Genomic DNA, 16,452 nt, shown 5'->3' on the forward strand with positions numbered 1-16,452 from the left:
AGATACTTGGTTCAGACTGGGATATGGAGGGAGACTGGTGGGGGTGGGATGGTTTGAGCCCCACCAGGACCACCCCCCCCCCCCAACAATTACACACTTAAGCACACAGGCTGCAGGCAAAGCAGCCAGCTGCCAGTAGTCCAGCCTGGGGGTGCCTGGGCAGCCAGGGAAGCAGGGAGACACTAACCCTATCCAGCTGTCCCCAGCCACCCAGCTGTCCCCGGCTTTGTAGGAGCAGCTGTCACCCTCCTCCCAAAAGGGTCAGGGGCAGAGGAGGCCCAGAAAAGGCTGGAGCTGCCCCAAGACACAAGGCCTGCAGGGGAAGGTGTGAAGGGGGCCTTCCCCACCCTGCCCTGTTGTGGACACTCCCACACCTCTGGGCACCCACAGGCACACCCTGCGCCTCACACCGCGAACGACTCAGAGATACTGGCTCTCACACCCCAGGCGCTGCCCTCCCGCCTTCCCCTAGAGGCGGTCACTCCTCCCCTTTCCGGGAAGGGCTGGGTGTCGGGAGCGCCTCTCCTCCACCCCACCGGTGGGGGGCGGCGGCTGCTGTGGCCCAGATGTGCGCAGCCAGCGGGGAGGCGACCGCCGGGGGCTTTCCTCCGCCCGCCACCCGCGCCGCCCGAGCCCTTTCAAGTCTCTGCCCTCCCCGTCCGAGCCCGGGCCAGCAGCTGTGCCCCGCTCCCCGCCCCCAGCCTCTCTCCCAGCTGTCTTTGGGGTGGGGCCGCGCAGCTGGGGAACAGCTGCAAAGCGTGGGGGGGGGGGGGGTCGGGTGCCCCCGCAACAGCCGGAAACAGTCCTGGGGCCCGGGGTGGGGGGGGGCGGGGAGCAGTGAAGGGGGGATGCAGGGGGGCGGGGAAGGCGTGGCAGGGGGTGGTCGGCTCCTCCGCCCCTCCCCCCAGCGCATCTGGCCGGGCCAGCTGAGAGAGGGGCAGACCCCAGATCAAAGCCCCCTCCGGGCTTCAAAGGGCACCCTGCGGGCGGGGCGGGCGGGGCGGCAGCCGGGAACACCCTGCAGGCGTCGCCGCTGAGTCAGCGCCTCAGGCCCCTCTCCTGAGCGAGACCCCACCTTCTAAGCTCACTTGCGGGTTCTTCCAGCCCTGTTCACACCCACCCACTCAGGCCCTGTCGTTGTCACCTTGCCATTTCCTCAGCCACCGTCAGTTTCTCCCATCTGAGGGTGGGGGAGAACCGATGAACACTTTCAGGACCAAACCTGGCCCCTGGGGGATTCCCTACCCTACCTCTGTGTCCTGTAAATTCCGGGTGGGTGGATGGAGAGTCTAGGATATGTCCTTACCCAGCCTAGTGATCTAGGCCTAAAATGAAAGGGGAGGTGGGATATGGATCCTCCTGGGGCTGCAAAGTAAAGGGAGGTAGAAAAAAAAAAATGATTCCTGGGTATCCCCGGACAGAACCCATCACATTTTAGCCCCTCTTGTATGGTGAGTGTCTCCCTGTGTGATTTTGGAAAACTCTCCTTTGGAGGCGCCTTAGAAGAAGCCTCTAGAACCTGGGATCCTTAAACTGGTTCTAGAACCCTGTGAGTTCTGTTTCTTTGAATTAAGGGGCAGGGAAGGAAATTAAGGACACTATTGGTTTGCCCCTTCCCTATATTCTGTGCAGAAGTGCCTGGCAAGGCCCTGGGATTCAGGGCTAAGATCTCATAAACGTCCATGGAGGCTGAAGGAAATGAGAGACAGACCGGGTGTGGGGCAGAGGCAGCCAGGACAGGCGGGTCATCAGGGGAGAGGTTCTAGACTGGGACCAGAAGGTGGGCTGGCCTCAAGAATATCATGATCTTCCTTCAGCCTCTCTCCTTCTTCCTCCCAACACTCTACCCTTTCCAAAAAACTTTCTTCCCTTCCCGAGCAAGCTGTAGTCACTCTGTGCTTGAATTCCTCAAGAAACTCCTTCTGCAGGGAAAGCTCTCACAGATAGAAATAGAAATCTGGTGGATAGAGCTTTGGTCTCTACCATATTCTCCATGGTATATGGGAATTACATCCACTGAGTGAGGGAAGCCTTCAAGAGCCCAGGGCTTCTTCTCTAAAATCCTCTGTCCTTGGCATTTATGACGCAGGGCCTTGACAATGGGCTTCCCCCTGAGTTCTGCACTGGAAGTCTGCATGTTTCCTCCATGGGCAACCAGTTTTCTTTAATTGCTGTGTCGTTAATTCCTCTCCACTGCAGCAAACCGGGATATTTATGACTTCCCCTTGCATTAGATCTTCAATAATTGGGTCTTTCTTAAGAAAGAACCCATCTGCTCAGTGCCATAGATTATTTTTCATTATTTACATGGAGGCAAGAAGAGGGTGATGCACGGGGTGGTGTGTGGCATAGTTTTCAACAGCTTGTAGAATAGGGTGTTAGTAGCGGCATTGGCAACATTGCAGAATTGCAGGTAAAAAGTGAAATGCAGGAGCAGGTGTCCAAGACACCTAAGCATGAAGGATGGTGTGGACTCCTGGTCGACCTGGAAAAAAATGGCCGTGCGTCATTTGACCTATGGATGTCCTGGCTGCCTGGTTGTGAATTGGATGTCGTCATCAGACGCTCTCCATGTCTGTGTCTGCTGCGGGGCACTGAGTAGGGAGGGGGTTCGGATGCAAATGGGCAGCAAGGCCTAACAGGGACTCTCCAGCCACACTAAATGCCATCTCCAGGAGCTGCAGCTCCCCAAACTCCACCTGTCACATCCCAGGCTTAGAGTCGGTCCTCCAGCCGCCAGGGTGGTTCCGTGCCCCGGTGGTTCTGCCGAGGCTTCTGGCTGGATTGTATACCTAGACTCAGAGTTTTGCTTCCTCTGTGTACGCCTCCCTCCCCTCTCCAGGAGGGTGTGAGGAAAAAGTGAACTGATGCATGCTAAGTGCCCGGTCTGCTGCTGGCACCGTCCACTTTTGGGGCATCGATAGCTATCACAATGGTTACGTTCCTGTGGGCCAAACACACACCCATGCACTTAGGGCTCTCACATGGTATGCTAACTATTGTGGTTTACATGTCAGCTTACCAGCTGCATAGCTTACATGTCCATCTAGCCTGTGTGTCCCTGGAGGACATGAAATATTAGTCTTCTGTGATTTTTCAGAGCCTAGGACAGTGCCTGTTTCATTCATTCACTCATTTATTTATTCAACAAATAATTATCGAGGTGCCTTCGGCTCTGGGCACTGGTCCAGCGTTGAGGATATATCAGTTAACAAAATAGACAAATTCTCTGCCCTCTTGGAGCTGAGAATTTAGTGGGGAAGGGACAGATGACAAACCATAAATCAATACAGTGAGTTGGTGATAAGTACTGTGAAGGTGAGTAAAGCAAGGTGAGGGGAGACGACATGTCAGTAGGGGCAAGGGGGCATGGGAGTTTTTATATAGGGAGATGGTTGAGGATGGCTTTACTGAGAAGGTGATACTGAGCACGTATTTTGGAATGTGAGGAGGCAAAGTCTCAGGGTATCTGAAGCAACAGTATTCCAGGCAGAGGGAACAACCACAAAGACCAGAGGCAGATGATGCTCGTTTCAACAACAGCAAGGGGGAGTGTGAGTGGCTGGAAAGAGTGAGGGGCAGAGCAGCGAGCAGTGAAGTCAGAAAGGCATGAGGGAACAGAGCCAGGACATGAGACGTTATAAGTGCTTTGCCTCCGCTCAAGTGATAATTTGTTGAATGAATGAACCAATGAATGGATGGATAAACGGATGGATGGATGGATGGATGTTTGGATGAATGCATACCAAATGCCAAATGCCTAGGCTTTCAGAGCTCATAGGGGAGCCTTGTGGACTAGAGGGTACTGGGCCATCTTCCTGGGCATATGGGAATTTAATCATGCCCTAAAAGAGGAGGAAGAAAAGCACAAAAGAGGGGGCAGACATTCCAGGGAGAAGGTGACTATGAGCACAGGTGGGGAAATAAAACTGGGGGGGGATAGGTTGGGGGACAATGAGGATCCTCATGTGAAGGTCAGGATATGTGTGAGAGTCCATGATTGACGGGCCTATAAAAAAGGTTTGGGGTCAGATCAGAGGGGTCTTGAATGACAGATAAACAGTTTGGCCTCAAGTCCCAGTGCTGCAGGGCTCCTGAAGACATCTGAGCAGGGGAACTGTGTTTTAGGACATTAGCTCTGAGCCCTAAGGGGGTGAGGGCCAGATAGCAGGGAACAAGATGGCGAGCAAGGAGGCAGAGGGAGGCCCAAGTGAGAGAGGAGGTTGGGTTGCAGGGTGCAGGTTGGCCCCAGCCCAAGGACGGGAAGGGCCTCCAGGTCCCACTGCTCAGCCAAGGAATGGAAGGCCGGATCAGGCCTTCTCCTTCCCTGCCAGCCAGCCATGGGCCCTGGAGTCAGCAGAAAACCCCGGGCCCTGGGGAGGAGGCGGTGCAGAGCCAGAAGCTGCTGAGGGAGCACTGGCAGCAAGATGCCATTGTACGTCTGCAATCAAGATACTTCAGAGGAAATCAAAAGCACCAACTGGGGAAATGATGTGTGCACTCTCTCTCCCCCTCTCTCTCTTTCTCAAACACACACACAAACTTCTGCCTCCAAAATGGGTCAAGTGAAGGCTGTGGGCGTGGGCTGGGGAGGGAGGGCTGGAAGGAGAGGAGGCCCTGGGCCCCGGAGCAGCCTGGGTGCTCATGCCCACTCACCCTCCTGGCACAGGGGGCGGCAGCAGCTGCAGGGTAGGGTGGGACGTGAGGATAAATAAACACCTCCCCATGCATATGGATAATGCTCACAGCTGCCCTGCCTGCTTTGCGTTCATTAGGACCAACTGTTCCAGGAGTGGTGGCAGGCGGGCAGGAGGGGGCGATGTGCCCATTCACAGACTGGGGGCAGGGGGGGCCCTGCCTGCAGCTGTGCGGACGCCTCCCCCAGCCTGGAGCAGCAGCCCAGCCCCTGCATTCCCCTTCCTCCCTCTTTCTTCCTCCCAACCCACTGCTCTGGGAGACCTGGAGGTCTCAGGGTGGGAAAGGGGCCCAGGGAGTCAGGGTGAACCCCCAGGAGCTGGGGGAATGGAGGGGGAGAGCTGGGCTGGGCTGTGTCCCCACCCCCTGGCCTCAGGATGGGCCGTCGCTCACAAACCAAAGCTCCTTATCCCTTTCTCTCCCAAAGCCATCTGTGGCATCCAGGCAGGAAATGTGCTTTGGCCCTCTCATCTGGAGGCCTCAGAGGAGCCTTATTCATACCGAAAGCCCTAGATCAGGCTGCTGCGTGTGCCCCCAGACAGAATCCAAGGGGCGTGGGGGTGGCGTGCCAGCAGGATTTTGCAAGATTCCTCACTGTTAGCAGCGAGGAAGGCTGAAGAAGGGGGGCTGCTGGGCTCCAACTCCCCAGAGCAGGTCAAGCAGGTGGGACCAGGGACCGGGTTAGGGGGTGAGAGCTAAAAGCCAGACCCAGGGAGGGGTCTGGCTGGTGTCACGGGCAGGGCCACTGAGTATGGCTGAGCAGCCTGTGCCTGAGGGACTGTCAGCTAGCGCCAAGCCTCACACCCTGATGTGGGGCATCCGCTCCCATATGAGTCAGCAGTGGCCCAGGTGATGGGCCTGTCCAGTCTCAGGAATATGCATTCTGCTAACAAGGCAAAGAAAGACCGTAGGCAGACAATGTCCCCGTGCATCTGTTTGCAGCCCGCCCTTCCTCCTTCCCTCTGGTGGTCTGAGGAGGGAGGGAGCGCTCCCTCTCTTCCATTTTGGGCCAGGACATAGGTTTGGACTAAGCCCCAGGTAAGAATGGAGGTGGCTGATGCCCGGGTGGGGCCCAAAGGGCTACAGCTCTCCCAGCCTCTTCCTTTGTTGTCGGGGTGGGGCCAGGCCCCCCTGCCCCCCCTGCCGGCGGTCTCCAGAGCAGCAGCCACCTCTGGGACTCCAGGAAGGGTCTCGTGCGTCCCGAAGGGGGGTGTGACCAAGAGGGAGGTAGGCCTCTCACCCACCTCCCTGTTTCCCGGAGCCTCACCCCCACCACGACCCTGTGTCAGCAGGTCACGGCCCTGTGTCTCGTGGAGAAGGCATCCTGGAGAAAAACGGGCTTTGCAGTCAGCCGGAAGCCCAGACAAGCCATTTCCTAGCCGTGTGATTGCAGGCAAGTGACTTACCTTTGAGAGCCTTGGTTTCCCCAGTGAGGGAACAGGAATGGGGATACTTATCTCGCAGGGCCACTCCACGGATCCAGTCAGCGACTGACTGACAGGGCTAGCAGTTTGCTTAGCGAAGCTGCCCCCAGCCCTTGCAGCTTTCAGCTTCAGGTATTCGCGTAAGTTCTCCCATAACCCTTGCCCCTCCTTGACTTAGCGTGATCTCTTCAATTCTGTCATGAATGTTTTATGTCTTAAGCAAAGGCTTTTTGTCCCTTGGACACTGTTATTCACCGTAGGGAAAAAAAATCTCCCCGTGTTCCTTTGTGCAGGAGGCTTCCTTAGCTCCCTTTCGGAGCTTAGAAGCCAAAAGGTGAGAAGGTGCAGGCTCCGCGCCGCCCCCCCCCCCCCCCCCGCCGCTCCCCTGCCATCTGAAAGTAGAGCTTTCACACGAAACTTTTCACAAGCCGAAATGGTGTAGAGTACGCCCTGCTTTCCAAAAGCGCATGTTGCGCCACTTTGCTTTTATGCAAGACCTACATTAGTATGGTAGTGGCTTTTTTCGTTAAAGCGAAAATCCTCTGCAGATTTCTTTTGGTTAGTTAAAAAACAGGTACTAATGCAGGTCTTTCGCAAAAGTGAAGTGGTGAAACACGGACTTTCGGAAAGCGACGAATACCTGTGTCATGGTACGCACTTGGGGCCCAGCAAACAGGCCCAGGTGCAAATCCGGATTCTGCCCCGCTGGTATGATCTTGAGCAAGCGATTCAAATTATGTGAGCCCCATCCCCAAACTGTGACAATACCTACAGTTAATAATGTTGCAAGGATGAAAGGATTAAATAAGATCGTAACTGTGAAGTCCCCAGTGTAAGGGGGTGTCCCCCTGACAGTTTGCCCTGGTCTGGCAGTAGGGGCCTGGTTGTTGGTCACATCTCCACACGTGCGTGTGTGTGGCTGGTTCTGGACACACACACACACACACACACACACGTGCACGCACATGCACGGGCGCGCGCACACACTGTCACAGTGCTGGACCAGCAGATTTCACTGCAGGGAGCAGGAACTCTCTTTCCCTCCTCCCTGCCCAACTCCTGGTGCTGCAGCTTCCCTGTGTTCTGCAGTGTTGGAAAAGGAAATTACTGAACAGATTGCAATTAAGAGGGGAGAGGGGGGAGAGAGAGACAGAGGCCCTAAAATGCAGCTTGACTGAGCGCTAAACTGTGTTTTTGCCTGGAGCCAATCAGGAGCCTCTGACAAGAGCCTGTTCCCACTTACAAATCTAATCGCAAGACGTGTGGCTGGGGTGGCCCTGGGAGCCCTGGAGAGGAGGGGGCTGCCGGCACCTTCAGGAGACTGTTGGCCGCTTGCTTGTCGCCTTGAGAGTTCAGGAACGACATGGGAGGGGAGGTGGGGCGGCAGAGGTCTTGGGGGCCTGGGAAGGTCTGGACTCCGGAATTTCTGCCAGTTATTATAATAGCTGCCAATGATTTAGCACCTGCTATACACTGGACATGCATAGCTTCGTCCAGTCGTCTGGAGAACTAGATGATGTTACCTCATTTTACAGATAAGAAACCGAGGCACAGAGCGTCCCTGCTTTGTGCTAGCTGTTGCCCCAGGTCTAGGTACTTTATTTACATTATATCTTTTTTAAACATCCCTACCATTTTAGTCCCATTTCATAGATGAAGAGGCAAGACTCCAAGAGAGTAACTTGCCCAAGATCACAGAGCTGATTTATGATGGGCAAGGATTAAACTCCGGGCCTCTCTGACTCCAGAGAACAGACTTTTTAATTGTACCTCACTGTCTCTTTATTGGGCAGGGTGTTCTGGATGGAGTTGCCAGATTTAGCAAAACAACACAAACAAAAAACCGAGAAGGCCAGTTAAATTTGAATTTCAGATAAACAATGAATATTTTTGAGTATTAGAAGTATGTCCCCGATATTGCACGGGATATACTTGTATTAAAAACAATTTCTTTGTTTATGTGAAATTCAAGTTAAACTGAATGTCCTGTCATGTATCTGGCAACCCTAGAGCTCTCTCCTTCTGCCTCAAGCACCCCTCTTTTCTGCCAACAGCTTGCCTTTAAAGGCGGGCCCTCAGGACTAGCCATTCTGGTGAGTCGCTAGGCTGCCGAAGTGAGGCTGCCCAAGGGGAATAAATAGACGCTTTTCTGCTCTAGGGGCAGAGCCCTGGACGGGTGCCTGCTCTGTCACCTACTGTGTGACTTTGGGCAAGTCTATTTCCCTCTCTGAACCCTCTCTTACAGGAAGACACAGTTTTAGGCACTAGGTAATCGCAAGTGTTCTCGCCAGGCCGTTCCTGACACCTTTCCTGAGACTTGGTGTCTTTTCTTTCTCCCCGCCCGTGCCAAAGATGGTACAAAATCTATGGTTGCCCTGGGGTGAGGACAGAGAGCACCCAGGGAGCACTGCTGGTGTGGACTTGGAAGGCCACCGCTTTGGGAACCAGGCTCCAGCCCTTTTCTGCACTGAAGGTTCCGTGAAGTGGAGCCAACTCCTCAACCCAGGCCAGTACCTCAGTCTTCTCAACTGAAAAGTGGGACTACTGTTGCCCCCACGGTATATAAGGCTCACGCTGTGTAGGAGGGGCTCCGGAAAGCGTTGCTTTTATTGGTGGTGGTGCTGTTAGTATTTCACCCTTCTGAAAGAAGCACCTTGAGGAATGCTAACCTCTGAAAGGACAAACACATTCGAGGCCCTTTCCGAGCTTTGGCAAAGAACACAACACATTCCAGGCTGCCTTCCTTTCAGCTAAATTTCATTTGTCAGATTTTTGACAGACGTCTAAATTATACATTGAATTTTCCACATGACCAAATACCACGTCCCTTCCTTTGATTATCATTTTCAAAAGGGACTATAAAAAAAGAACCTTTCGATGGATCAGACTGAACCCTGAAACCACATGGAGTGCAGAGCTAAAAATAAAAGGAAGTAAGAACTGGCCCCTGAGAAGGAAAGAGAAATCAAAGCAAACTCTGACGGGAATCAAGGGACGAGTCCTGGCGAGGGTGACACGGTGTCACCCTCCAGGCCAGGCCGGATAAGGAGCGGCCGACAGTGAGGGTGGGGCACCGAGTGGCACAAAAATAGCCGCCCGCTTTAGCCCAGAGGGGAATAAAGAAATTTGTCAAAAGCTCGGAGAGAGAGAAGTGGAGTTGGAGGGAGGCAGGGGGCAGGACCGCGTCCTTCCAGCAGTTTCGGGAGCTGCGGACTTCTTCCGCCCCGGCACATTTCTACCCGCCGGCATAATCGCTGACTTTCAGCTGTGCGCCGACATGTTCCCCAGCTCAGCCCACATCAATGACACCCTTGTTTCCATAGTAACCGAGGGAGAGTGAAGGGGAAAGGGTGTGCGGCGCCGGGCGCGGGCGCCGGCCGGCGGGAGGCGCACCGGGGCGGCCGCAGGAGGGGAGGGGAGCCTGTCCCGCAGCTGCGCGAGCACGCGGCCCGCCCGCCGGTTCCCGCACGTCCCGAGGCCGCCCGCCGGGCTCGAGGCGTGCGGAGCACCCCCCACGGCGGGCGGGAGGGCGCGAGACCCGGTGTCCCCTTTTCAGCTTCAAATTCCGCCTTCTGGTCCTGGCCGCAGGGGTGGGGTGGGGCCGGGAGAGGAGAGAGGACTTCAGGAGCGTTTTGTTTTTACAAATGGGAGCTTTCAAGCTGCGTTTTTCAGGCTCGGCTCCTCCAGCCCAGGAGCCCCCGGAGGGTTCAGTAGGGCTCAAAGGGAAGATGAAAGCTTGTGCCATCCGCAATGGCTCTGTCTTTAGCTGCAAAGCAAATCTGAGTATTCACAGAGGCTGTTATCAGAGGACGGCCGGTGGCTTCTGCGGGCTGGCCAAGGCCTTGGGAGGGCTCTTTCAAACAGTTCCCTAAGTTGATGGTAAAAGAACAAAAATACTTCACAGGCGGTCCACTGCCAGAGTCAAAAGTTTCACGTCACAGTGTTCCAAATGGCAGAGCTCAAAGCAGGCATTTTGCCCCTCAGGTAACATCCCTGGTGCCCTATTTGGAGGGAAAAGCCATTTTCAAGTGCTAGACCCACGTTGCCAGCCTGACAGAAGAGTGATTGCTGGTTCCTTCTCATTCTGTTTTGCCTCTGTTCAAAGCCGAGAGAGGCACCTGGGTGAGACCGCGAAGCCAGAGGAGGAGGCTGCAGAGAGCAAGGAGCTCAGGGGTTTAAAAAAACCTCACCCGCTTTTGTTTTGCAAGTCCTTGCTGGTCTGTCCACAGCCACCCCAGGGCACCTTTTCATCTCTGGCGTTGTTAATGACTTTCACCCCAGACCATCTTGGAAGCTGATCCTGCTGCAGCCTCACCTGTACAACTTGGTCCAAAAAAAAAAAAAAAAAAGAAAAGCTGGGTACTGAGGCCCTGGGGCTGGAGTGGCCCCTTCGTCTGCTCCCATGCCTCCGCGGGTTTGGGAAGGGCCACCTCCCAGGATGAGAAGGCAGCTGGCCTCCCGGGACCCACCAGCCACTGAACAGTAACAGTCTCTTATTCACTCTCTGAAAACCCCTGAGCTCAGGCACCAGAACAGAGTTCAATTCAGGAGCCGAGTGTCGTCCTGGCCTGCTTTCCCGTGTCTGAAGCTGGGGATTTCTTAGGGCTCAGGGAAACAAGCTCTTTCTGCAACACAGGGCGGGAGAAGTCTCCTGCCCTCCTTCTCCACTCGACCCCCTCAGAGGCACATTTTGCTGAAGAGAGGCAGAGGACACCAGCGGCTGGGGTGACTCTGGCTCCCCTGGGCATGGCCTTGGCAATCACACACACCCGTGTTCTTCCCAGCAGCAAACCCTCTCCACCCATGAGCATCCCACACCAAGTTGCCAGCACTGTAAAAATTGATCTTTTCTAAAAATCGATCTGCCAGCCTTTTCTCAGTGGAGCAGGTTCATGGTAAAGCTGCATTTATTTTTGAAATCTGATAGCAGCGGCCTATTGTGATCATTTAAACGGAATTCTTTGAGCTTTAGAAATCCCTTCTATAGGACGGCCACGGAGAAGCCGGCTAATCTCAGAGTCGGAGGCTCACTGCTTCACTGAGCTGGAGAAAGCCTGTTTACGCTAGCCTGAGCCCTCGATGTGAGGGCTTTTTAAGGACCTTGTAATTTTTCTGGAATTAAACCTCCCACCTCTCCTTACATTCCAGATGTCATTACAGTCAAAAGTCATAAGAATTTGCTTCCCTGTGTGGCTGGCTGGCGGGGAGGAGGTATGTTTCTGTGGTGACTTGTTTGCAAGAAAGGTTTTTTTTCCCCTCTCTCTCCAAAGGGTGAGGATTACGCACGCAGTCTCCTACCTGCAGGACGAGATGGTTTAATCATCTGCTATCCCTCCCCTCCCCCCCAGCTCCTTCCCACCCCAGCTCAGTCTGTGATGGTAAAACTCACTGCCCAGCACCAGCAAACACCGTCTGTGGCTTCAGAACCATGGGGGGAGGGGGGAATGTAAGGGACAGGTCAGGAAATAAATGAATGCAGCATAAGCTGCTTCTTCCTCTTTTCCTTTCTTTCTTTTTTGAAAGAAAAAAAAAGCCCACTGGAATTGTCTAAACTGCAATGTAATCTCTTGCTCATTTAAAAGATCTCATTTTCTAATCATGTGCTTTGAGACATTTAATACTATTTCAATTATGCCGAGGAAATAATATAATTCCTTTATTTGAAAAATGATACTGAACCTCAGAGATCAGTTAAATCTACTGCTGGAATGGGGATTCTTTTTAAACTGTGTTGTTCCCTCTCTTCAAACAGCTGTAGCTGTACACAGATGGAAAAACATTTGGTCAGAAAGCAGCAAATTAGTGTTTTTCAGGACAGAATTCAGCTCCCGCAGCTCCCGCGTCTCCATTCGTCTAGATTTTATTTCTTCTTTGCATTGACATTTTTGCAGACCCAGTTCATGCCGTCCTTTGAGGGAAATGGGCAGAGAAAGGCAGTGTTAGTTGTAAGAAAGGCACAACGCGCTCAAACCCCGGAAGGGAGTGGGGGGCGGGGGTGGGTGTCTGGGTCCTCCCTCCCCTCCCCCTGAGCTCCAGGGAGTTTGGTGGCCCCAGGGGCCCACCTGGGTGACCGACCAGGCACAGTGGCCTCCTGGGGAGGAGAAAGGGTGGGGGGGGGCCCTCTGAGAGCCCAGGGGGAAGATGGGAGGGGGAGTGCCCAGTGTCTGAACTTGAGATGGATCCTCAGGAACTCCCTCTGAAAAAATAAACACATCTGCCTGGATCCAAGGCCTGATTGAAGAGCTATCAGAGATTCCAGCCATTTTTGGCTTTTTCTAAAAGCTGACCTTTGCTAGGGCATTTAATTCAATAAGTCACCCTTCTGGTGCCCCGGTGTGTTTACAGTGTGACAGTGTACACTTGGCTTAAATTAAATTTTTTTGGAAAAACAAGCTAACTGCAGTGTGTGTGTGACGAGACACACACTGGGGCAATGTGCATTTCTCTCTCTTAGGGCAGCGCTACACAGAGGTTTAAAAGGGCTGGCCTGATTCTTGCAGCTTTAAGCACTACCAAGCTGAGGGACTGGGGAGAAGGTTCCCTTAAAGGCACAGTGACCTTGAACGTGTCCTCTCTTAGAAGGCTGGAGAGGGACAGGGGTAAAAACCACACAATGCCTACAGCCACCTGGCAGGCAGCATGATTTCTCATGGATGCCAGGTCTGCCAGAGATGACCTCCTTTTCAGCCCCCTCTGGAGCCATCCCTGAATGCTCTCCCTTTCCCCAGAGTCCCTCCGACCTTCAGGGGTGTATGGAGTTCCCTCAGAAGCCTCGCACAAAATCAAAGGAAGCTCCTGCAATGAGTCCCTTTCCTCTGCATCTGTAACACATACTACGCTCCCAGTCACATTTGCACATCTCAGGGCACACATGACATGCAGAGCCCCGCATTTCCTGTGACCATGGAGCTAGTACTTGAACCTGAACAGCTGAGGCAGCTTAAAGTAATAAATATCAGCTGACACCCTTGGCCATTCGGAGCATTAATCCCATAAACAATACATCACTGCAAAACAACCAGCAGGCATCCTATCTCCTGGCTAATCTGACCATAACCTGAATTTACAGTGATTAAAACTCTGCCAGTTGCCATCAGAGCACTTGGGCAGGAGAACCAGATAATCCGTTGGCTGTCCCAGGGCAGACCTTAGGGTGTTTGCCAAGATGTGGCTGGCCATGGCCCAAAGCCCAAAGGTGGACAGCACCTGGCAACGGTGGGGGCAGGGGTGGGGGGATGCGGGGTGGGAGGAAGGTGGCTCCAAATGCATCTCCAGTTACAACTGGGTCAGCTACCTACTCTGAAAAGCTGAGGCCAATTTTAAGACCATTTTATGAAAAGGATTAATTTAAAGAGAAGCATGTTTAATTTTAGTAGCTAATTGGTTTCCAGGAAAAAAAAAAAAGATCACCTGCCAGGAGACAAAAAAGATTTTACAAATAAAAGAGCGATGAATAAGATAACCATCTTCTCTTTGCCTTCGAAGCTGAATAGCTCAGCACTTACGTAGCACTTTCCACCTTCAGGAACCCGTACGAACACTATCAAAAGGTGTGTACCTCAATATTTTCTCCTCTAGAGAGACTTGCAGATTTTATCAAATCTTCTCAGAGAAATGAAGAACCGTGTTCCCACACTACATGAATGGCACTTCCCCCCACCTCGGTTTATGGCTGATTATGGGGAGGGGAGGGTTCTTTTTATTATATGTAACAGAACATGAATGCAGTCAAAGAGATAGGAAAAATATTTACTCAGCTGCAGGAACGCAAAGCAGAATGTGGAGGGTGAGGGGCAGCTTTTCCCCAGTTATCTGTTATGGAGGCAGAGGGGATTTAAACCAGGGAGCCCTGGGGGGTGGGGGGGCAGTGTCTTCCAGATGTCTATGTGGGCCAGGGGTGGCAAAGCCCTTCCAACCACAGTCCTGCCAACAGAGGGCGCTCAGAGGTCAGCACCCACCGGCTGACCTGCTGGCCCCTAGGCCCGCACAGCTGCCGCCTGCAACCTGAAGGAGTGTGGGAAGCACGGGGAGAAAGAATAAGGGCAAAGCCCTGTGGCTGCTCTGGCTCTCGGAGGAGGTTGTCCCGGTCTGAAGCGGCTGGAGGTTGGGGAACTGTACCTTTCCTGTTCGTATCCAGTGGAGAACCTGAGCTGGAGGTAAGAGGTATCGGGGAGGCCACGGTTAACGGGTTAATGCCTCTTCAATCAAATCAGGGCAGGCTGTGCCAAGCTGCCCACGGGAAAGGAAAGACAGTGGTGTTGCCCAGGATCCCTGAGACAAGGGTCCATATCAGACTGGCCCGAGGCGGTGTTTGCAGAACCTAGCATGGTATCATGGTATCTGATCTACAGTAGACAATTAATTAGTTTTTTAAAAGTTTATTTATTTACTTTTGGGGGGTAGGGGCAGGGAGGGAGAGAGAGAATCCCAAGCAGGCTCTGCATCCGGTCAGCAGGGAGCTGGATGTGGGGCTCGAACCATGAGACCATGACCTGAGCTGAAACCAAGAGTCGGAGGCCTAACCAGCTACCCAGGTGCCCCAGTAGACGCTTAATTTGTATCTTTTAAATTAATCCTTGTAACAACGCCCAAAGTAAGCACTATTATAATTTCCACAGGACGGTGAGGAAATGGGGGCACAGAATCACGTGAGGCAGAGGCGGGCTGTGAACCCAGGCAAGAGCTCCAGCACCCTCGCTCTTTAGCCAGTTACTATTTCCCAGTGAATGCCTCAAGCTTAGAGAGAAGGTGGGAATCGCCCTGAAGTTGGGAAAGAGGGCGATCCAGGGTCTTCTTTGTTATGACTTCCAGCTGATACAGGGTCATGAGACCGGAAGAGCCCCCAGCCAGGCACCCTGCTCGGTTTTGCTGCAGCTCAGGTGCCAGAGGCTGTTTTTGGCCACTTAACTCTCAGGATTCCCGGCTGCTGCTGCTGCTGCGTGTGGAAGCCTGCATATTTACCTTGCGATCGTTAGCATATTAACTATGTGCCAGACCACTGCCTCCGGTGGCAAGTCCACGTTTAGAGGAAACTAAGAGGAAGGACCCTCTCTGCTCCTCGTATTACCACACTGCTCGAGCCTCAACTCGGCAAGGCTTTGTTTTTTAAAAACCGATGACTGGGTAAAGGTGATCATCTACTTGAAGCAGGTTACTGCTTTGCCTCTAAAGAAGGAAATGAACTCATAGGTTTGTTTAATGGTTGAACTTTTATTGTTTAAAAACTGGTTTGACCAAATTTTTGCACATTTGATCTTCGTCACAGGACGACAATCTTATGGCACGGGTAGCCCTCCCCTCTCTTCCTCCACCACAACCTCCCTCTGACCAGCTTTGCTGAAACTGGATCTGAATTGATTAGCTTCAGTGCAATAGTAGAGACTAAAGAGAGACCTCGACCCTCAAATACTGGGCTTTGTTTAGCATCATGGAAAGGAAAGGCATTTACTATGTCATGATGTTACTCCCTATGATAAATGCTGGGAAACATACAAGGCTCCCCCTAACCACATGGGTGGAGGCCAAGGAGTCACACACAGATCCCTGCATTCCAAGATTGGAGGTGCGATGCCCCTTTCTAGGGAAGAGTGGCCTCTGACTGCGCTGCTCCTTTGAGCTTGCTCTCTCTACAGTGCATCCATCACTGCCTGATGGTTGGAAGAGAGCAGTAGTAGCCGTGGTTGGGTGGGTCTGGCTTGTAATGCCATGAGGACTAGGCAGTCACATCAGTAATTGCTTTAAGATGACAAGGAGCTCAGAGCACTGCTGTCTGTCCTGTTGTGCCACTGGGCCCCCAGGGTCAAGGAGCAGCTGGGTGCAGTGTACATAAAATATTGCTTGCTATTAATATTTTTTCTGGAGACAAAGGGTACTGTACCAGAGAGGTAGCAAAATCGCATGTCCCAAGTTTGTTTTCTTGGTCTACGGAGAGGTTTGAAAATTTAAAAATAAACCTGAGGTCTGACTTGTAGATAAGCAGTTCCACATACACTTGGAGTCAAAAATAACTGATGTCAGGCCTTAGAAAGAAGTGGTAAATGTCGTGTTTTTTTTTTTTTAATACTGAAATTCTGTTGGCTTATTAAGGGAAAAATCCCCTAGATCAAGGAAAAAAGCAACAAAAACAAGAAACTTGGCCAGTGAATGTTTAACGGCCATCTGCAAAGCACTCTGAAGTGCAGCTCACACATCGGGGCTCAGACTGCTAGTGGTCTTTTCTACGTAGGTTAGATGGTTGTGAGCCAGATCGTTACTCCTGTTTGGAGAAGGAAGATAGGGAATGTGGGAGAGATGTGGGAAGGAAGGTGAGCACAAGGTGGAGGGCCCGGAGAGC

The 16,452-nt window shown here is 52.9% G+C and overlaps 1 protein-coding gene across 2 annotated transcripts in view; it reads right to left on the minus strand.

Moving 5' to 3' along the window:
- Positions 1-11,748: 11,748 nt before the first annotated feature.
- ARL3 (ADP ribosylation factor like GTPase 3) overlaps positions 11,749-16,452 on the minus strand; it is a 37,171-nt gene continuing 32,467 nt past the window's right edge. For both annotated transcript variants that reach the window (XM_043597398.1, XM_043597397.1), the window contains exon 6: positions 11,749-12,027. In XM_043597398.1, coding sequence (XP_043453333.1) covers positions 11,980-12,027 — 48 coding nt within the window. In that variant the 3' untranslated portion in view covers positions 11,749-11,979. The remainder of the gene's footprint in view (positions 12,028-16,452) is intronic.

The sequence above is a fragment of the Prionailurus bengalensis genome, chromosome D2 (assembly GCF_016509475.1).
Source record: "Prionailurus bengalensis isolate Pbe53 chromosome D2, Fcat_Pben_1.1_paternal_pri, whole genome shotgun sequence".
Classification (NCBI taxonomy): Eukaryota; Metazoa; Chordata; class Mammalia; order Carnivora; family Felidae; genus Prionailurus; species Prionailurus bengalensis.